At 41.7% G+C, this 22,855-nt stretch overlaps 3 protein-coding genes across 4 annotated transcripts in view; 1 reads left to right on the plus strand and 2 right to left on the minus strand.

Annotated features, from left to right (window-relative positions):
• vgll4b (vestigial-like family member 4b) overlaps positions 1-5,015 on the plus strand; it is a 35,402-nt gene extending 30,387 nt beyond the window's left edge. For both annotated transcript variants that reach the window (XM_069690881.1, XM_069690880.1), the window contains 3 exons: positions 2,641-2,914; positions 3,273-3,390; positions 4,196-5,015. In XM_069690881.1, the coding sequence (XP_069546982.1) occupies positions 2,641-2,914; positions 3,273-3,390; positions 4,196-4,452 (649 nt within the window). In that variant the 3' untranslated portion in view covers positions 4,453-5,015. The remainder of the gene's footprint in view (positions 1-2,640; positions 2,915-3,272; positions 3,391-4,195) is intronic.
• Positions 1-22,855, minus strand: part of hrh1 (histamine receptor H1) — a 117,251-nt gene that overhangs the window by 38,217 nt on the left and 56,179 nt on the right. The window lies entirely within an intron of this gene.
• atg7 (ATG7 autophagy related 7 homolog (S. cerevisiae)) overlaps positions 9,662-22,855 on the minus strand; it is a 61,453-nt gene continuing 48,259 nt past the window's right edge. The window contains exon 19 of the mRNA XM_069690899.1: positions 9,662-10,443. Within this exon, the coding sequence (XP_069547000.1) occupies positions 10,411-10,443 (33 nt within the window). The 3' untranslated portion in view covers positions 9,662-10,410. The remainder of the gene's footprint in view (positions 10,444-22,855) is intronic.

The following is a 22,855-nucleotide window of genomic DNA, read 5'->3' on the forward strand; positions in this document are numbered from 1 at the left end:
GCAATAATTAAAGTTTGGAACAACTTCCACAACCTAACTCAAGACTCAGCTGCTGAGAAGGCAAGAGAGAGCTTTGTTGTCTTCCTTCCTAGTTGCTAATTAGGTGTTTGTTTATACTTGTCGATAATGTAAAAGTTACACCAGAGGTCTTTTGGATCTAGCATTTGATTAAAAAAAAAAAAAAAAAAATCATGTTTCCTGCAGAAATAATTAGTTGGAGCAGACTTCAAAGGTGATTTACCCCACAATGCATTTTTTTTTTTTTTAGACTATTTGATAATGAATGAACCTGGAAATTGATGCCATGACACAAAAACATAAAATCTTGCGGCTAAGCTGTCGGTAAGGGTTTATGCAAGTGCTGCCAAGTCTCTCCCTCTTTAACCCTCAGGAAGTTTGCTGCCGATTGAGAGAGGAAGAGAGAGGAAAAAAAAAAAAAAAAGAAAAACAAAGAGAGAAAAAAAGAGAGGGGGTCTCTGCTAATGTAAGACCTCGGCACAAACGAAGGAAACTACTGACCTCACTCTTTCTTAAAGCAGAGGTCTGGACCATTCACAATGCGACTCCCCCTCCCCACCTCTCCCCAGCTCTTCCTCTCTCCCTTTCTGTATTCTGTGGAGACTGTTTATTTGTGGTGGACGGTGCTGTGGACTCCAGATGCTTGACCCAGCAGTCAGGTTGCCTGGTCACAGGGTTTTACAACTGTTTGCCTGAACTTCTTGTTTTGCATCCAAACAAACCTGAAAGGGCTCCAAGAGCTTTTTTTTTTTTTCCTTCTCACTCATAAGTCTGTTGTGTATACTCTTTCACACTATATATATATATATATATATATATTTTAACTTGGGTGAAGAAATGCCTCAATACGTATCTGGTAAAGACTGAAGAAGTTTTGTTCTGTCAACTATTGTTTGAGTGCAGTTTATTTACAGGTACATTTTATTTCTTTTTCCCAATTGAGTCTTCATTATCTACATGTAGTTTATATGTCAGTGTTCAAATGATGAAGTGTGTGTGTGTGTGTGTGTGTGTGTGTGTGTGTGTGTGTGTGTGTGTGTGTGTGTGTGTGTGTGTGTGTTGTGCATGTAGTTATGGAGTAAGACAGAAAAGAAGAGATAAAGGCGAGTACAGTAAATCTTGCTCCCTGTAACGGGGCCTCAATTTGTTGGAGGGAAGTGGTGCTGAATGACCAGGCACACACACACACACACACACACACACACACACACACACACACACACACACACACACACACACACACACACACACACACACACACACACACACACACACACACACACACAAACAAAGAACACAGACCGCATTCGACGCGCTGATCAAAATAATTGCAACATGGTAAACTGCAAGCAAGTGTGCACACAGCACCTATCACTACATATTAAACCCATCAAAGCCATTATCATCAGAGCTGGGAAGTGGAAAACAGGCCAAATCCTGTTGTGTTAAACTGTTTTTTTTTTTTTTTTTTTTTTTACTTTAATCCCTTATCCTTATCTCTGCTTTCTCAATGATTAAAATATGAGCTCAGAGTTTGGAGGGATCAGAGGGATTTCTTTGTGGTGGGAAGTCATTATTTTTCACAGAGAAAATCTTTGCCGAGCCTACCTTCTTTTACCTTTTTATTGTTCAGCTCACAGTGTGGACAGTGTTGACGAAGGGGAGTCAAGGGGACAGAAACGGCAACAAAACAGAAGAAGCGGCATGTAAACGACACGTTTAGTAGTTTAAATCAAATGTTGACTGAACTTCTCAGTATGCATTTAAGCTGCATAAAGACGGAATAATTGTCTGTTTTCATCTGATAGCAGTAAGTGCAGCTGGATACAGGCTCACTGCAGAGATAAAGGTGATATTCTGTACTGAGGAAACCACTTTAGTGCTTTGTACTTTATGCCCATCTGTCTTCCCCTGTGCAGAGATAAGTTTGGAGTCCATCCATGTTGGATAAAGGTAGTGTTCCTTTCCACTTTCCAGCTATCTTGAGAAAGAAGAGTGTGTGCGTGTGAGTGTGTTAGATCAGTATTAATAGCTTTTGCTGGTCCTGCAGTGTTTGACACAGAGCCCCATTTACAATTGTCCTTTTATTTATCTTTCCCTTTTATCCTCCTCTCATTCTCTCTCAGCCACTTCTCACCCTTGTCTCCATTTGTCTCTCCACTACTAATTTTCTTTTCTCCATCCATTTTTACCTCAACACTTCATTGCCACCAGTCTTTCATGATCTTGTTTTTTTTTTTTTTTTTTTTTTTAGCTCATCCCTCATACCAATTGATGGGTTTTTTAATAACGTTTGACCAGGTGTCACGTTTTAAAATCAAACTATTTTTAAAATGTGAATTTCGTATCAAATTTTCACTTCTTTTAGCAGTAAAGAGCTCTTTTAAAAATCCAAGTAGTCCAAAAAAAATTTGGCCAGGTACAAACCTGGCCAAATTTGAGACGTCGTCTTTTCTTACGTAAAATGAATAAAAAATAGATTCATGAGTTAACACTCGGACTAATAATTGGATTTAGAGTGTGCTTAGTGCTAACAAACCTCAAACACACATTAAATGAATACATCACCCAATGTGCAACATTTCATATGTTCCTTTCTGTCTCACTCTGGCTGTTTCCTAGGAAACCTAATGGAGACTATCGCAGCTCTCCCATCTCCAAGGACCGTAGTCGGAGCCCCATTGAGCGTGTGGTGGTGCCCAGTGCCCTGGGAGTCCACGGCAACCACCTGTACAGCCACACCCACCACCACCACCACCACCACCTGGCCAGCTTAGCCAGCATGGACCAGCCACTGGCACTTACCAAAAACAGCATGGTGGAGTCGGCACGCAGCAGCAGCACAGCAGCTATGGCCACAGTGCCGCACACAGTCAGCGCAGTGGAACGCCAGCAGGTAACCTGCACATCCTGTTTCTTTGGCTCTAATACTGACCACATTTTTCTCAAATTGTCGTGCGCAGCCTCGGCTCCGGCTGCCCGCCCCACATGATGTGACTAATGTGCTTTCATTAGCCTCGCTCCTCGGTTTGAGGAGAGTAGAAATTTCCTATTTAACTTGTTAACCAATAATGTTTCACAGTCCTGGTGGTCACTGAATCACCGTGTCTCTCTCGGACCTGAAAACCTTCTTTATTTAACTGAATATGACAATCTTCAGTTAAATAATGCCTGCTCTGTTGTTTTGGCTCATGTTTTGGCTTGTTATTATTGCCAGCAATAATAAGGGTGGAATTTGTTTCGCTGTGTTTCAGAATCGTCCTTCAGTGATCACATGTGCCCCAGCCAACAACCGCAACTGCAACCTGTCTCACTGTCCAGTTTCCCATAATGGCTGCTCCAACCTCACGAACAACTACAGGAGAATCAACAGTGAGTGCATTCATGCAAGTGCATCTGTACCGACAGACTCATGACATCCTAGTTCTGTGTATTCTGTGACATTTTGTATTCATTTCAGAGATGGGGGGGGGGGGGGTAAATGAGAAGTAAAGGGTTGGCACCCAGTAACCGATAAATACGGATTAATATTGAGTGATCTATATTGGGTGCATTTGTCTCTAAAAATCAACCCATTTATAGAAACAAACACATTTCTCATCAGTGCAATTTGTGGAAAAACTCTGCAATAGCAAATCAACCTCCAGTGAAAACACAGCAGCACATACTCTCCACATGTAGACTGACTTAGATAACTAGTGATTCTAAAAAAAAAAAAATAAAAAAAAGTCATCCCAGTTTTCTGTCAGTAGGTTTGTTTCTGTTTATAGCCCATCAATTGTTACGATGGAACCTCAACATGTTTAATTTACAATCTTGTCAGTTATCTGCATACTTGAAAAGTCACTCGAGGCCTCGGCCAAAAACATGTCTGCTTTATTCGTTGATAGCTTTACTGTGGCTGCTTTTATGATCCCAGTGAAATCTCAATGATCTCATTGAGGTTAACAGTGAAATTTAAAACGGCGATTTAATATAAAAAAAAAAACTGCAATGAAAAATGAAGTCGATGTTGGAGTTAGTATTTTTCCGTTGACTTAAAATACACGTAACCGATGTTTAAACTGATGTTAGGCAATAAACTGCCCACTGACCATTTATACGAGTGAATTTGTGGGATGTTTCTCTTTTCATTATTAAAATGGTAACTCAAAACTCTTGTTCTTTGTTGCATTAGCCAACACAGCCTGTGACCCGGTGATTGAGGAACATTTCCGTCGCAGCCTCGGGAAGAACTACAAGGAGCCCGAGCCCACCGCCACCAACTCTGTGTCCATCACGGGCTCGGTGGACGACCACTTTGCCAAGGCGCTAGGCGAAACTTGGCTGCAGATCAAAAACAAGGGGAGTCCCTCGTCGTCCAGCAGCAGCCCAAACTCCTCTCCCAACAGTCACATGGTCAATCACAACCACTCTCCTTCTGTTGTCTCGTGAACGGGGCGGGGATTTTCCCCTCCCGCCTCCCCCCCCACCTCCGCCTCCATCCTTCCCCAATCATCCCGGCTCCAACATCCAATGCCCCCGTTTCTTTTGGTCTGTCACCAGCATCCCAGAGGGAGTGCCTCTGCCTGCTGGTCTGCTAAAAAAACAAAAAAAACATCCAAAACCCTCAAGCCTGCTCTCTCACTGTGCACTCATGGAGGATCAATTAAGCAATAATGACACGGCCATTTTTCCCTTCTGTCCTCTGGCATGCTCATGCCAGACAACAATCAGAACTGAGCGAGGAGGGTTCGACTTGGGACTTGACCGGGGCCGTCAGCGTTGCTCCTTTCCAGTCACCCATCACCCCGAGATGTCAAGCTCGGAGCTGAGCAAGTGTCTGTAGTTATATGTACATAAAGAGAGGAAAGGCGGCGTTTTAATTATTCATCTTCTTTTCTTTGTTTGTTTGTTTCTTTAACAGTAGTTTTGTGTACTGCTTCTGCATTTTGAGATGCCCGACGTTTGAAAGAAAAGATAAGTGAGAAACGCTTTGGAGGGAAAAAAAAAGAAAAGATCACAAACCACCTGACTGTGCTACCAAAGAAACCTCAGACACTGATGTTTATCAATGCCCACCTCAAAAAAAAAAAAAAAAAAACCCAGCAAAAAGCCATCATATAATCGCCTCCCGGTTTTTATCTTCTTTCATTTTCTCCCTCTCCTTCTCTCTCCTGTGTGTGAGCTCTGGTGGTTTTGTTACTGTATGTTTAGGCGATCGTCTTGGTCTGATTTGCACGACTGCCGTAGAGGGTAAAGGCTGGTATGTCCGTTTTGTACTCTGGCACTGAACACACCGGGGCTGAAAAAGCTGATTTTGACACGGTCAAATATTATTCAACTCTATTGGCTCCTCCGTCGACTCCTGTTTAAAAATCTACCGGGGCAATATTTCAGCCCCCCCCCCCCCCCCCCCCCCCCAGCAGAAAGGTATGAGCTGCATTATTATTACATTATTTATTGAAAAGCGTGTCTGAACAATGGAACACAGACACCGGCGGGGTTGGGCAGTAGACGAATGCCACATACTACGTTTGGTTGCCACGCGTCCCGCTAACTGTCCGAAGCAGTTTCTTTGATTACTGTTAACTAAACTGATTCGACCCCGCCAGCACTTCACCGCAGATTATCAGTCCGTGGAGACAAACGGATACAAATTATGTGAGGAACATGACCAATCTTTAACATCCATCACCATGGATACCGATAGTGATCTCCCAACTGCAATATTCTGCTGTTTTCACAATACAAGGGCACAATTGAATCAAGGAAAAGCGGGACGTTCCAGCTCCAGTGTAACTTGTGGATTTGGTTTAAAACTATTATAGGAAACGTAAACGCGGCAAAGTTTCATGCGCAAATACAAAATATGAGCAAGACGGGAAGTTAAATTCACTCACCGTACTTTTTTTTTTTTTTTTTCCCCCGTAAATTCAAAATATAGTGGGATTAAAAAAATGCATCACGCTGCCCAGCTCTACTTTTTTTTGTCACACCCGGTCGGTTAATGACTTCAAAAACCGTTGCCCTTCGGTTTACAAGCAGTCAGGCGATCGAATCGGCGAACTGGTGTCGATGGCCGTAATGAGAGGAGATTAGGGCGGGAAACAAAAACCACAGCAGTCGAACAACCCGCTGTGTGTTGAAGGTTGGGTTTTGCTGAACAGCGTGCTTTGATGTGTTTCACGGGCTTAACTGCTGACAGTGATGAGGAGATGGATGACGCCGCATGTCACTTTGTGGTTGCAAAAAAAAAAAAAAAAAATAGTCTGGTTTTGTCGACCGGGGGAGAGAAGATTATTCAGATCTCTTCAAACGTGCCTTTGTTTTCCTGACTCTTTGAACACGGGTGTTGTAATTATAATTGGCTCGCGCCCTGCTTCCCTTCCCTCCCTCTCCTACACACTGTGGTTTGGTAGATTTCTACAAGGTTTTATGGGTAAATTAATGCTTTTACAGATGCATGTTTTTTGTTGTTTTTGTTTTTGTTTTTAATAGCTGGTATCTATTAGTGTTTTTAGCATTTCAAACTTAACTACTATTAGCCTTTTCCATTCAGACGTTAGTTGTTACTTCTTTCGTTGTCAGTAACAGACATAGACACTATACACTCACTGCTGGGTCAGTTGTACTCCGTATTGTTATTGTTATTATTAAAAAAAATGGTTATTTTTTTTCTTCCATTAATATCGGTATGGTAACGAACACCCGCAGCGGGACAGCCTCCGGACAGGCTCTCTTGTTAAATGATGCGAGCTGCGCTTTTCTCAAAACCGCCTCGGCACGAGAGGCGCCCTCGCTCCTCCCCCCCCCGCGGCGGGGCGATGGCCGCCGTCGTGTTCGGTCGGCCTTTGGGAGACGCGCAGCTCGGAACGGTTTTTCCTCAAGATGTTGAACCACCGGTGGTACAGGATATGCTACGAGCTTCAGCGGCGACTGAACTGAGACACCAAATTGGCACAAATTAGTCAGCCGGGGGAAGGGGGGGGGGGGGGGAAGGGGGGGGGGTTCCCCCCATAAAAGCATCTCGGCCCAGAGTTTGCTCAGTCTGGTTCGGCTGCCGTCTTAAAATCCCCGCCTCTGCGGCGGCCTTTGCCCACGTGCCCGGCCGCGGTACCCGGCGGACGACGGGGCTGGCTCTCAAACATCTCGGTGACGCATAAAGTGTCTTTTAAAAAAAAAAAATCCCCCTCCCCCCCCCCCAGCATCGACACATGCCAGAAGGCAAAAACACTTTGCTGATAATTGGTGATCTGAATTTATGGCGTGATGCCGCGGCTCCTTTCAACCTTCACCAGTTGACTTTTTGTGTTCCGACTTGGTGTCCAGACCTTTTTTTTTTTTGTTTGTTTGTTTTGTTTTTGTATTTCAGTTATTTCTTTTCTGAAAAGCGTTGTTTTGTTTGTGCGTTGAAACTAGACTACTGCAGTCTAAGGAAATGAATTTACTCTGTAAAAGAACCCGCGCCAAGGTGGCACACATTCCTCCTGTAGGCCTCGCGCACACACACACACACTCAGCGTCTCCTTGTGGACGGTAATAACCGGCCAGGGCCGCTCGTCTTTTAAGAGTTCCCCGCCGACGGCGTCCCCGCGTGTCCTCGCCAGAATTATAAAGCGTCCCTTTTCCTTTCCGCTCCGTTGCGTTCGTCGAATTGGCCAATATGGACGACGCGGGAACAAACTAAACATTGAGGACATTCAGAACGTAGAATTTGGAGAACTTTTAGCCTGCAGGTTTTGGAGGTGGGAGGAGGTGGAGGTGGAGGGGGGGGGGCCCATGAGCTTCAGGAGCTGAGCTTTTTGCAAGCGCGAGCTGTGAGCCGGGAGACGTTCACCTGCCACTGAAACTCTTTAAGGTCTCGCAGCGACGCCCCCCCCCACCCACACCCCACCACCTCCTCTCTCAGATTAAGATCACATGTAGTCAGCGCCATGTTAGAAAACCCAAGGGAAAAAGTGTCCAGAGAATTTAGTTTTTTTTTCTATTATTATTATTATTATTGTTATTATTATTATTATTATTATTATTATTCTTTCTCATTATCATTTCACTTACCACCCTGTAGATAGGAGGCTCTCTTTATGCTTCGGCGCACACACAACTCCCTACACACTGTAGGAAAAAAAAAATCACCTTAATTAAAAAAAAAAAAATTAAAAAAAATACTTTTTTTATAATAGGTAAACTATAAGACCATCATTACGCTGCGCGTAACGAATGTACAGAGAACAAATTCGTAGGTATTTTTTTGAGGAGCAATTAATTTGTTAATGATATGTAGCTATTTAATTGTTGTTGTTTTTTTTTTTTTCTCTGTCCTTATATTGTAATCATTGCATTTTCTTTTTTTTTTTTGTGAAAAAAAAGTTGATCTTTTTTTTTTTGGTTTGTTTCTAGAGTTTAGTCTAAAGGTTCAAGTGCAGGAACACGGTAAACGTATGAAACCACGATAAGGCCCGCAGGGCGTGTTCGGCGACAATCGCTACTTCCCGTCGGTCCCCAGAAGTTCTACAGCCGTTTTTGCGTCTCGCGTCTAAAAAAAAAAAACAACAACCAAGCATTTGTCGTCGGAAAACATTGAACCTCCGCTTAGATAAATCTGTCTTCGTTTTCGTACCGGTTTTTGTACTGGAGTTCATCCGCTCAGGTGCCAGTCACCGAGGCCCGGATGACAGCAGCGCGTCGGCTTTAGGGACGCTTAAACCCCCCCCCCCCCCCCCACCTCTCCCCTGAATCCGCAGGAGGCCGTTCCGCATCTGTAATCAAGTTACCGGGCAATACGAGCAGATAAATCAAAGAACAGTTAAGTCTTTACTCTGACTGTACCGCATTTTCCAGGTCCTTGTTTTTTTTTTTTTTTTTTTTTTTTTTTTTAAAGTGGAAGTAGCATGTACTTAGTGGTAGTAATACTCTGAACTGTAAGAACATTTCTATCAAGAAAACAACAGTCAATCTGTGGCTCCGTGTCTCCTCCTACTAAAAAGGTTTTGGCGGGCCACCTTTTTTTGTACGTAAAGTAGCCTCGATGAACAATAAAAGTGCTTTTAAACCACCGTCCGACCTTGTGGGCCTCTTGTCTTGTAACTGCTCTGGTGCGTCTGCGATTGTGTTAAGAGATGCAAAAACAAACAAACAAACAACAACAACAACAACAACAACAACAAAAAGGAGCGAGTGAGATGAGATGCAGTTAAATGGAGTGGATATATTATAATAACTGGCAGAGGAATTCCACATAAACCACCATTCTCAGTGATATAAAGGTCACACACACACACACACACACACACACACACACACACACACACACACACACGCGCGCGTGTTAACAGAATTTGATTTTATTTCAGTTTTCGGTTAAATACAGCTCACAAATATCAGTTGTGAAAACAAGTTCAGAGTTTAGTTTCAATTGCCAGACTTAAATCGGAGTCAAATATTTTGGGGGGGGTGTGTTTATTAATATTAAGAATTTTCTGGCGGTTCTGACCTCACTTTTGTTTTTTTGTTTGTTTTGTTTTGTTTTGACTCGCATCTCAAATTCTGAAACAAAGCTTTCAAAGCGACAAAGCCGGTTTTTAGTGTCGGCCGTACCGCATGTATCACAGCCGCTGGCAAACAGACAAGAAGGTGGATGGATCTGCCGAGTTGTCCGCCGTTCTTTTTTTTTTTTTTTTTATATATATTTTTCATTATTTACCCCAGGCTCTTTTCAAAACCGAATGAGCGAGCAGATGTCTTTCAATGTTTTGCCAAAGTTTTTTTTTTTTTTTTCCCTCCAGTAAACCCATTAACGGTGTCGATGGAAAGACTTTGGGAGGGATTAAAAGTGTGACCATTTAGTGAGGCTTTTTGAAGCTTTTAAGACCAAAAAAAAAAAAAAAAAAAGCCTCTTTTTCGCAAACATTTAGGGGTTTTTCGCTCAGGGAATTGGAAGTGTGACTGATTACACAATCAGAAGGTGACGGGAGCGGGTACATTCTTCTGAGAATATAAGCTTTCATGAACACATAAAACAGAATATTAAAAAAAATATATATATAGACCTTGTTCGAGCTCTGCTGCTGTTTCTAAAGTAAAAGCAAAAAAAAAACAAAAAAAACCACTGAATATTTCAGCAGTAAAATCCAGCAAATTATTTAACTTGATTTTTTTTTTTTTTTTTTTACCATTTTAATGCAGAGTTTTGAAGGTCTGACTCTTTGTATCTGACGAGAAATTTTGAAAGCTTTTCGTTCCTTTTTCTGAGGAGGCTTTTTTTTTTTTTCAAAATGTTCTTGGTTTTTGATTATGTGAACGACTTTGTCATTTGAGAGTGTGGGATTCAGAAAAAAAGAAAGAAAGAAAGAAACTTTGGACGAGAGCGTCGCGTCATTCTGGAGCTCGAGTGTTTGTTCCTCCCGTCCTTCAGATGCTCTCGTCGTCGCTCATATCCCAAATCTGACGAGAAAAAGACAAAATAGAAAAAGATATTCAGAGACTGAAACAAGTAATTAATGTGGTAGTTATTATTTTGTCTACAAAACCACTGAAGGTTGGACAGCAGGCCGTGCTCAGGAGTGGAAATGTGACTTTTTGACATCACAAACCATCCGAATGGCCCATTTGCTAAATAGGAGTTTTGTATATTTCTTTTCTGACAGCATTTTTGACACTTTGACAGTATATATATATATATATATATACAACACCTATACCTACTTTATAATATAATATCATATCAGAGACTTTTTTGTTAATCAGTCATGGGAAATGACTTTTCCTTTCGTATCGAGCAGCAGATGAACAAGATCTGAGCGAGTGAGTCAAAATGACCTTGAGAGAAAATACAGAGAGCTCTCGTTTTTTGTTTTTGTTTTTGTTTTTGTTTTTGGGGCTTACGTGCACCAATTGTATAACGGCTTTTAAAACCATCGCTCGCAGTCGCTGCTAAGAAGTTTCTTACAAGGAAGTGGCACACAGACACGCCGCACATAAACGCTCGGAGGAACCTCCTTTGCAACGGTGTGTCAGTAAACAACAGCGGCCTTCTTATGGCAGCAGATTCTTCGCATTCCCCCTCCGCAAGACGTAATTCACATACCTCTAACACTGTCTGGAATGTCTCACACACACACACACGCACACACGCATGCATGCACACACACGCACACACACACACACACACACACGCACACGCACCCTTTTGACACATACATGCTGCATTCCTCAGAATAAACTGCTTCGCAACTCAAAGAGCTGGAATGTGACATTCAAGCGCAGCAGCTGAAAATCCGATATATCGCCAGGGTTTTCAGGGAGAGCAAAAAAAAAAAAAATCTTACTGACAAAAAAAGTGTTCTTGACAGGACTTTACAGAGGTCATGTGCAGTCGAGAACAAGGTGACAACGCATCAAAACAAACCACCGAAGTTGGGCTGCAACAATTCTTCTTAATATAGCAGATAATTATAAATATTATTTTGTCTGAAAAATGTCAGAAAACAGTGACATTTTCCACATTTGCTGTTTTTTTTTTTGTGTGTTTTTTTGTTTTGTTGCAGAGCCTAAGGTAACAACTTCAAACGTGTCGTTTTCTTTAACCCGCGGCGATCTGGCATGATTTGGAACGTTTGGCGTTTTTTTGCTGCATGATTGACTGATGTGTATAATTAAACACATTATTATAGTAACGGCTTTGTGCAGAGGCCCCACGGCAAATGACTGCAGGAGTGTGAACGGGGCAACGCTCGGTACCGCGGGGGCAGTAATGGCTTTGCCACTTGTGATCAAAATATGCGCTCTATTTAAACTGTACATCCAGATTTGGCAGGTTCATGTGAAACGATCGGTGTTAACACACCGATTTAATACAAACAGTGCAAACCTCGCTGCCTTTCGGCCTCATTAAAATGGAGACTGACCTATTTTAAATTCTAACAAAATGTGCAGAGATCCAGCTCTGTGCCGACTCTCGGACGTAAATCACCTTTCACAGAAAGGAGCTACAAAAACAGCTAAATCAGCTAAACTCATGACTGATGCTTCTTGGCTTGAATTAGAATTAAAAAAAAAAAAAAAAAAAAAGGTGCCGGACCGGAGCAGCTGTTTGGCATGTGACTTTTATCTGATCATGCTGGTGAGACTTCTGAACAACAACAATTTTATTTCCGTGTGAATATATAACACGTCAGTTCACAAGTGGCATGAACAATGGAACAAATAATCACTTCTATAACCGTGAAACATTTTCCTTCGCAGGTGGAACTTTAACGTTTAAAATAAGACTGAGTAGTCGTTAAAGATTCTGGGAAATACACTTTAATTAATTGTGTAAGTGCAGATGATTAGTCTAGTTTAGCCTCTGCAGCTGGGGATTACAGACGGGCTCTCTGGTGTTTTAAAACACATCTGTAATGGTTCACATTTAACACAATATATCTTGTTTGGTTTTTTTTGTTTTATGTGTGCAAAAAGAGCAGCTTGTGGTTTTAGGAGAAGTTTTGTGCTGTATCTATTTCTTAACCAACAACAGTTTATCCATCCTTCTGTGCCTCTGTGCGCAAGCGTCACGTTGGGTCTCTGTCTAGCCATGATTGTGCTAAACCTGGCAACCTTACTGTGACTCTGGAAAGTTGCTGTTTCCAACTGGTGTTCACCAAGGAATAGATACAGACCACAACTCCCTTCAAATGGGATTTAAGAATTTTTGTTTGAGTATGGATTAATCAAAGGTTTTGCAACATGAAGTAAAGAGTTATTGGTAGTTTTTTATTTTATTTTTTTTACTTTGGACAGAGTCAGGCTAGTTGTTTCTCACTGCTTCCAACAAGTCAAGCCAGGCTTACCACATCTCGTCTCCAGCTTTTACTTAACACACGAGATTAGTACTAATTTTCTCATCTCAATCACAGAAAGAATGATAATAAAAAATAGTAGTATTTAATAATAAATCCCAAAACCTTGAACTGAAGGATCTTTCTCTGAAGGTCCTTTACCTTTGAAGGACCCAATTTTTATATCTAAACTCAGACTCGGATGTAAATTTTGAATGAATGAATCAACGAAGCAGTTTAAAACATGGCATTAATCTGGTAACAGTGAAAAAAGGAACACCGGCTTCTTCATTTAAAGATGGAATTTGTTCCAGCAGCACTGAATACAAATTTCCTCTGAACCATATTCTTCCATTTCATTTAATTTCTGTTTTTGTCCATCTGAATCTATTCAGAATCTATTCTAAGATATTTCAGCATTGGTTTTTGCTTTACCTGACATACCTGCGTCAACAGGGAAGTAGAAGTGCACAATAAGAGAAGACATGTGGCCAGAAGTCATTTGTGCTGGGGAAAAAGTTGTCGAACCTGTTCTGCAGGCTAAAACTGAAGAAGGTTGTGGTGTTCCCACCCTGGTCTTCGCGAGGCTCGTTTCAAAAACTGAGTGTAGTTGCAGAGCAGTGTGGAGAATCAGGGACAAATTCATATCAAAGCTGGACGTTCTGCGTTTCTGCTCCACTGCTGCTGGGGAGCAGCCATCAAAAGGACAGCAAGCAAAGAGCTCTTTGAAACGGAGCGACACTGGAGCCCCTCTCTGGACGGCTGCCATGCCGCACTGATGTGTGTGTGTGTGTGTGTGTGTGTGTGTGTGTGTGTGTGTGTGTGTGTGTGTGTGTGTGTGTGTGTGTGTGTGTGTGTGTGTGTGTGTGTGTGTGTAATCTTTTGTGAAAAGGGGGAAGGGGTGAGCGGGGCGATTTGGGAGGGAGGGACGGGGGAGGACGGGGGGGGACGGGGGGGGGACGGGGGACCTTATGTAACATGAATAGCTCCAGCAAACTGAAGCCAACAACTTTACAACACTCTTTCAAGGGCGGCTGAATACTTGGGATGTTTCTCAACCATTTACCTCCGTTTCTGCAACGCATAAGCAGATTTCGGAGAAAAAGCCAAGGTCAAAATAAATCACTTCTAAAACTCTGTCTAATTAGGGAGCTTATAGATTACACTAACATCATTTGTTGTCAGTCAGCAAATAATGTGGACCTGAACCAGTGGAAAAAAAAACCAAAAAAATCTAAAGGTAAGACTGACAGATTTGACCAAATTTGCCAGCGCGTTCGTTGATTTGCGAAGAGAGCATCCAGGAGAATTGTTATTTCTCAGTTCAGCAATTTATTTAAGCATTAGAGAATCAAAATCAGCATGTACATGGATCTTTTCTGTTCAGAAAACCACAGACTGCAGGCTTCATTTATTTTACACAGAACTATTACCTTACTTTTTTTTTTTTTTTTTTTTAATCTTAATTTGTTTTGATTCTCTTAACTCCTCCCTCAAAACAGTGATTGTCCAATCGTGGCTTGGTAACCATAACTGTGCATGGAGGGGCTGTCCAGCTTTGGATGTCCCCACATGTGGAAGTTGTGGGGCTGTAGAGAAAGACAGCGTGTCTGCTCTATCATTGGCTGCAAAGGTGAACGTTTTCTATCCTAACATTAATGTTGTAGTGCGGGACGTTTACGTATGAATGAGCATCCATAACATTCAAGCCAAATATATATATATATATATATATATACACTGGGCATTCTGGAGCCTATGTTGTTTTAATTACTCTCACTGGCAGAAGAGGGAGACAAAAGTTGAGTATGAAACCATGAAGCACAAATCCAACCTTTGTCATGATTATCCAAATATGTAACTGAGCTTTCAAACAGAGTAATGTTAAAATAATGCAGAAGTCAAATCTTGCATTTTTCTGCAAAACCAGAACAAAGTTTTTTTTTCTTTTTAACCACATCGATCATCAGTTGGTGATCATGTGAGTTTTTCATGGAACGTCCAGCTTTAGCCAGACTGTCCGTAGCCATTAAAGTGCATAGTTGAGACCCTCTTATAGGGTTCTCAGATTAAAATGAGTCAGCCGGAAACATTAAAAAGCTGAAGATGGTGGTTTCAACCACTTCGCGGAGGTAACGCCAGCTTAGCCAGCTCCAGCCGATAACATCCAGCAGCAAATATTCGTGGCAAAATCAGTGGAAAATTAGAAATTAGAAGCCTGCTTATTTACCTCTGTCTGAAACATAGGATTAAGTAGTAAGCCCGACACCGTTATTGTTGTAAACAGCATTACCGTGCGAGAAAAGAAAGCTTGACTAACACAGCAACAGTAACTATGGGCAGCAGGAATTAGCAGTCAACGTGAGGATGTTAACCTTGGGCCATTTCAAAGGCTGAATTAATCCGAAAAATCCAAGCACAGATGTACAACGGAAATAATTGTTAGTTGCAGCTCTTACTTGAATTATATCCGTCCTGACTGGTCGACCCCCACACACACACCACACCGCACCACACACACGGACACAAACAACACCATGACAGCACCTCAAAGGGATTGGCTGAAGCACAATCAACAGCACATCTTTAACTTTGAAGCAGCCTTATCACTTGAAGACCTTGAGTCACTGCGGGTTGAAAAAGAAGGGTTGCTGGATGTTTCATAAAGTCCAGCAGTAAGCTGCATGTAATCATTGTGTGAATGTTTTTGTAATCAGTTGGGCTTTGGCTGATACGACAAGTATAATCCAGGCTAGTTGTTGAAATAAGGCTGGGATCTGATCAGATAGAGGCGGTTTTAGCTGGAAGCTGAGGCCGCTGGAATCGCAGCCAACTCTCTGCTGCTGCTGATTACTGCCCGCCCCCCTCACAAATACAACACAAACCTCAGCACGAGGGTCTTTAGCACTGTTCTGCAGAACTGGGTCCAAGCAATGCTTCAGGGAAAGTAACACCAGAACTACACTGTTTGCCGTCTTGGAATTACAGTTTATGAAGAAGCAACTTTTCAGATGGCTGTGATTTCATTGACATTACCACTTTAAAGCAGATGGTTCAGGATTGTGGCTCCTTTAGAGAGCTGATTTAAAACACTGAGCCTACTTACAGGAATACATCCTAAGTGCGGGTGGCCCCAAAGGGAATCCAACCTCCAAAGCCATTCAACTCTGCAGTGCTACACGGCCACTGATGGGCTTTCCTATTAAACACACATCTGTTTTACATATTAGAACTGACACCAAAGCACAAAGCGCAAAGTCAAGCTTTCATCATAGAGACTGGCTCCATCTGATATGCAATTAGGGGACCACACAGAGTGATGTGGTTTATGGCTGCTGGATACAAAAGTGAATGTGTGCTGCCGGTTGAGGAAGAAAAGTTAGGAAATCCAGTTGAACTGCATTTCTCTGTCATTCTTGTGTTCTGGGATAGTCGATGCGAGTTTTTCCAAAGCTGAAGAAAGTGACAAATATGTGTCACAGCGTAGCGGCACACTGAGGAAATGAAACCACTTAAAGCCCTTTTTAGACATGGAAATGTATTCGTGTATGTTTTTCATGCAGACACTGTAGCCCATTATATTGATGCCCTCAAGAGCCACAATGCTCGGGTAAAATTTGGAACCTATTGAGTTGATAATTATGATAATAAAGTGTTTTTTGTTTTTTTTAGGCCTGCATTTTTTTTTTTAACTTGGCAGGAAAGCGATCCCCGCTCGTCTTCCATCAAAATACAGTTGAATCAACTGCTTCTTAATCTTTGACTCAGATGAAGACACAGTAGTGTTGAAACCTTGGTCTCTTTGCACTATTAAAGGCTGAAAATCAGTCGTATTTTTTCTGTCTCTTCTCTCTGAATTTTTCAAATGAATTTGCAGCTGAAGCCTTAATTGACCATCACTAAATCCAATGTCATCATTTATTAGAGAATGCTGCAGCATATTTCAAAATCCTTGGCAGTGCACAAGCATGGACTGACCAGATTTACATTTTATGATATCGGTATTTGCTTTTATGTTGTGTGTAAAGTGTGTTGCTGTGTATTCAGTTATTTATCCATTCACCTGAAAATGGAAATCCCAGGCAGAGTTCTGCTCTCGGTATTTTTGTGGATGTATGAGGGTTTGTCTTTTTTTGGTATTTTATTGAACTGATTTTTTTTTTTTAAAAAGAAGAAAAATGATTTAAAAAACAAAACAAAACGTAAGATGAGTTGCTCCAGCAGAGTAAGACAGCTTACTGTGACTTTTAAGTAAGGGAGACTCATCTGCTTATTCAAATGTGAGATTTACATGCAAGACTGCAATCACATTTATGGTAATAATGTGTTGTTGTTTTTTTTTAAGTGGATTTCATCAAAACACAGGAGTGAAGACACAAACAGTTTGAGTCCAGAAACTGTTGATTTTTAATTTCACAAATTGCAGCTATGGCAACGAGTTGCTTCATATTCAGCATCAATATTTCCCCAGAAATAATGCAAATAAAAGTTGTTGTTGTTGTTGTTAATTATGGTTGTATGATGATGATTTGATGATTTGTTTGATCCTCGAACATTTCAGAAGTGCAAACTGTGTTACTTCTCTCTTTCTCTCAGATCTGTCTGCTAACCTGATTAGTCTGCAGAGACATGAGCCCAAGGCAGGAAGTTCAAACATAAGAAAGGGGTGTCAGCCATAGAAATGATTGTTTCCTCTAACAAATGACTTGATATCCGTTTGCCAAGGGGATGCATTTGATGATTTATGTTAATGAGAAGGGGGTGCTTCCCCTTTCATTCCTCTCATAAGCCTCCCTGAAGGCAGGATTCACATGTAAGCGGGGAGGGAATATCCCCACAACAACTTCTACAATTAAAGAGAATTGTACTCGCTGGATCCAAGACGTGAATACACAAGTCTAGAAATGTTTTCAGCTTACAAGAGTTCACTGGCCGTACAAACACAGATCTCCATCTGTTTTACCTCCACAGCTTCTGTCTTTCTTTTCCCTCTCTTCTTCTTTTCAGTGGTGCCCTCTCTGCTGGCTAACCACAACCCTTTCATCATGGAAACACACAATATCTAGAGAACACACTGGAAATTACCTAAACATCGACAACAATGGCAGGTGTGTGTCTGTTTGTGTGTGTGCTGACCTCAATGCTAAAATAGTTTTAATGTCCACTTCCACATGTGTATAACCACTCAAACAATGACAGCGCACACACACACACATGGATCTCTCACACACACCTCCTGAGGAGCGCGCACAAACACACGCACGCACGCACGCACACACACACACACACACACACACACACACACACACACACACACACACACACACACACACACACACACACTAACACTAACATAGGCACAAAGGAGCTGTGGGCTTAGGCTGGTTGATGTAAATAAATAATGCAGTTTGGGTGTAGCCTTGCTCAGGATTCAGTTTCCAGTATGGAGGAGTATTCTGCTGTGAAATGACAGCAGTTTGAAGCACAGAAGATGTAATGAGGTCAACATTCGCCTGAGGGGCGGCTGAGGGAAAAACTTTTATTTGCTTCACCCGAAACTTGAGAATGAAGAGAAGAACTTCTACAGATTCTTTTAAAAATCCCACCATGGGCTGATTTCACGGGTTCAAAACTGCTATTTGGTTGATTGAGACAGGTTTTAAGCTTGAAAGTGAAGAGGACGTATAGTAACGAGTGCACTCCGTACCAAACTGTTTTCCATGTCCTTCGCTTCTTCATGGTAGCTGCACTGACATTTGGAAAGCAAAACATACATTGATTCCATGGTGTTTCGTTTATGACCAAGAATAACCGTGATGGGCAGCAGGACAGAGCTGCCTGACATGTCACCCATCCTGTGACACCCTGTCCAGCTGAGGCTGCACCTGTCACCAAGAAGGAGGTGTTGCACACTATCTGGAGTAACGTGGGAGGCCTGCCAGGGTAACTGCATGTGGCTCTGCAAGACAGCGACTCTCAGTGGTCCACGTCGATCCCAGTTCGAATGCAAACGTGTCACTGTGTTGGGCCTTAAAGCTCATACAGATTTACAAATGTACATATTTTGGCATCCTCTATACGACTCTGTACTACCATCACTGCTGATTTCTTAGAATATTATCTCGTGTCAGATGGCTCTCTCGCAAACGTTTTGACATATCTGGGCAAATTCCACGTTTTGTTGATTTGCCGGGCAAGGAAGACTTTATTTAAGAGAGTTTCTTTAAATATTTGTAGACTTTTACTTTTTTTGCCATGGAGGTTAAAAACAAACCGTGGCATTATGCAAAAGTTTGGGCTCACTTCCACTGAAGTTTTTGATTTGAAATTATATCTCAGGTTGTATTTGACAAGTTAAAACCTGTAAGATAGGTCAAGAATTGACATTATAATTGTGAGCTAATTGAAGAGCTGATAAATTCTTTGACTTTTCAAACTTTCTTTGAAGAAGGCGCTTCTAAGCAACTAACAAGATCTGAAATTAAGCTAATTGATGCCTACAAAGATCATAAAGGCTATAAAAAGATATTACAGAACTTCCAGCATGCAATTTCCACAGCCAAAATTGTCATTAAGAAATATCAGTCAGGGAAACTGTGGAAGTCCGAAAAAAATCTGGAGGACCAAGGAAATTACGGCCTTGCAGTTGTATGCCTCCTGTTCAAACTCATGAAATATTTCATGAAGCAATTTGTTTAATAAAGCTGATTCTGATAGAACACAACATTGGTGCCATGACAGTAGAAAATACTTTAAATATGGATATTGTTACAAAGAGGCTACCAATTCTAAAATGTAGATGGTTCACACACATCTTCAACCTGACAGCACAGAGGATCTATGCATTCACCACAGTTTCAAGGTGAACACCCAAGATTAGTGTCAAATATGGTGACAATTGGAGCAGCGGTGAGGTCACAGTGACCTTAGACACCCAAAATCGAATCAGTTCATCCCTGAGGCCAAGTGGACGTTTGTATGTAGAGATGGGATAGACAATCCACAAACAGAATGTCTTGCAGTCAGTTAAGACAATTAAACAAATGAGAGACCTGCTTTCATAAAAGGACTATGATCCAAAGCAACCGTCTAATTCCACCTTAACCAGCTTTAGGAGGCACAAGTTGAAGCTTTTCGAACAGCCCTCACTGTCGCCTGATTTAAACATTATTCAAAATGTGTTGGTAGATCCTAAACATGCAGCGCATTCAAGACAGCCTAAAATTTCTTAGAACTTGAAGTGATCTGCAATGTAAAGGGAAAATTCCCTCATCAAGAATCAAAACACTGGCGGATAGAAAAGAAAAAAAAAATCATAATAGTGTTCGTCCTTATATGAGAGAAAAGTCATTGTTTTGTCTTTGTGTGTTGGACAACATGCTGGCAGCACTTCTAGTAAAACTCTAGTTATTCAGTAGCCTACCAATTCTAATATATTATGATTCTTGCAAAATATATATGAAAACATTGCTGGAAATATAATTTGAGTCTGAGAAGACAATGTGTCATGCTCCAGTAAAAAAAGATCAATTGGGATTGAGTGCTAAACCCTATTTTGTGTATCCTCTTCCAGTAACACTCCTGATGATTTCACACACACACACACACACACACACACACACACACACACACACACACACACACACACACACACACACACACACACACACACACACACACACACACACACACACACACACACACACACACACACACACACGTGCAACACATGCAGCAAATCTACACAGGCAGATGGTGATGAGAGTGTGCATTCCCGTTTTCAGCAGAGAAAGTGACCTCATGGCACTCAACGTAACACCAACTGTTGTGGCAGCATGCTGCATTCCCAGCTACATTCCTGAATTCCCTCAGACATTCCTGCACAATGTGGCGGGAATCTACACTGTGGTGGTTTGACTGGCAGGTGGTTTAAACTGAAAATTCTGGGAAGTCTCTGGATGCTTCATAAAGGCTATAATCACAACAGTTTCAAGGTGGACACCCGATATTAGTGTCACCAATTCAATATCCAATAAAATGTGAACTATGGGCACAATCTCCCCCTCTGTTCCCGAGTTATGGTGTTGAATACAGGCCAGAAAAGTGTTTTTGCAGAACATTATGATGTTAGTGAAGTTGAGAGGAAAGCATGTAATATACTCGTCATACCACAACAGGATATGTGTCAGTATAACATTTTGTCTCATAAATCTTATGTAAAATATATAGTTTACTCCAGTACACAAAGTATATAATACTTTATATTATTATATAGCATTATAGAGAAAAACTAAATATATATATATATATATATATATATACGTATATATATGGAAAGCATCCAAATTACAGGTCAAACAAAGCATATCAATGTTAAACAAACCAGCTTCATAAATGTCAGCAGTTACATTATTGTCGCCCTTTCATACAGGATGTGGAGTTACATTGTGCACAGAGTCAATAATAGATTGAAACCAAACTGATAAATCTAAAGTTTCCAGCGCCTCCTCATCTGCAGGACACTCTAGACTTTGTTCTAGAATCCAAAGAACAACTTCAATATGAGTGAATGTTAAAAATGTTCCCATAGTGACATTTTCCAGCAGCCACATGTCAGCCCATGTGAGATGAGCTGTCATTGTTCTTTGTGCACTCTTTTTTCAGTCTTTAGTTTCTACTCATTACCACCGCTATCCAAAGCCACAGTGAAAACATACTACTGCAGGACCTTAAAGCTCTTACTGCCTTCTGTTTAATAAAATAATGCCTCCAGTCACCATATACAACTGTACACAAATACTGGCTAACATTGCTTGGCAGTAAAAAGGCTCATTTGATAAAGTGGTTCCAGATGGCTCAGTGGATATCAGATGTCGGGACTGTGTGATCCAGATTCGAAGCTGTTGGTGTGTCCCATTTGGACGTAGTTTCTTCAAACTGGGAACAGACGTTAAGATTGTCTAAACCTGCAAAGTGCAGTCATCCCACACAGAACAGCTATTTCCACCAACATACACAGTGTTGAAAGTCAGAATGGGACACATACTGAAACACAGACTACTAGCGACTATAATTTACCAGTGCTCAATCTTCAAGCAATGGTTCCAAATTTTGGGAACATTTTCCCAGACAGGAGCAGACTGCGACCATCTAAAGCATAACTAATGTATGATTGGTTCAACAAACTGAATAAGAGTCCTTGCCCAAAGAGCAGTGTCTCTATGGCCTGTTATTACAAGACCCAAATATGGGTCTGGCCATGCGCTGTTTGGGATTGTATTCCATCGATGCGTCTTAATCGGCGTAGACCTCAATTTATTTTGAATATATTGGAGTGGTGTTTAAGTCCGGATTCACCACCATATACCCTGTGTAGTGTGCGGAAACTTTACTAATGCCACCTTTGTTGGACCTACTACAACGTCATCGCACTAAGTGACCCCCACTGGGCCCTGACTGGACTGCTCTTCAAAGTTGCTGAGCAAACTTTTATGTAAACAGGGTTTCCAGACTTTAATCACAGCGAAGACTGAAGACCATCAGTCAGGCCGAGCCACGCAAAACCAGGAGAGCCCTCATCCAACACCATGTCGGGAAGCCAGGTTGCCAGGCTAATGTCGCTACTGCCTTTGCTGTCAAAGCACTACACGAGTGACCCGCGACTCCAAAAGTTATTTTTCCTACCTATTTACACCCTAATCCGAATAAACAACCCAAGGCCTTGGTAACTAGCAAGCTCTACATGACTCAGCGGCCACATTGTACCACACTGTATTCCTTAGGGTGATGAAAATTAAAGCCAAAACACTTTTTCCACATCTAATGTTTCCCTGCACAGTATGCCCCTCCTGAATTTTAAATGGAAGTTCTGTGTTCTTCTATTTCTTACAGAGATCCTCTGTGTTATGTCTGGTGTCCTCGTTGTTCCCGACCTGCAGCTCTCAGGGGGGGAAACACAGTGAGCAGGGTGTGTAAAGTTGTGTGTATCGGTACACAATCTATTCACCGACACTTGAGAGAGGAAGAAGGAAAAGGGG

This window comes from Brachyistius frenatus, unplaced genomic scaffold, assembly GCF_029030835.1.
Source record: "Brachyistius frenatus isolate BFR_SWC_R1_liver_20210118 unplaced genomic scaffold, ASM2903083v1 Contig_10, whole genome shotgun sequence".
NCBI classification, from domain to species: domain Eukaryota; kingdom Metazoa; phylum Chordata; class Actinopteri; family Embiotocidae; genus Brachyistius; species Brachyistius frenatus.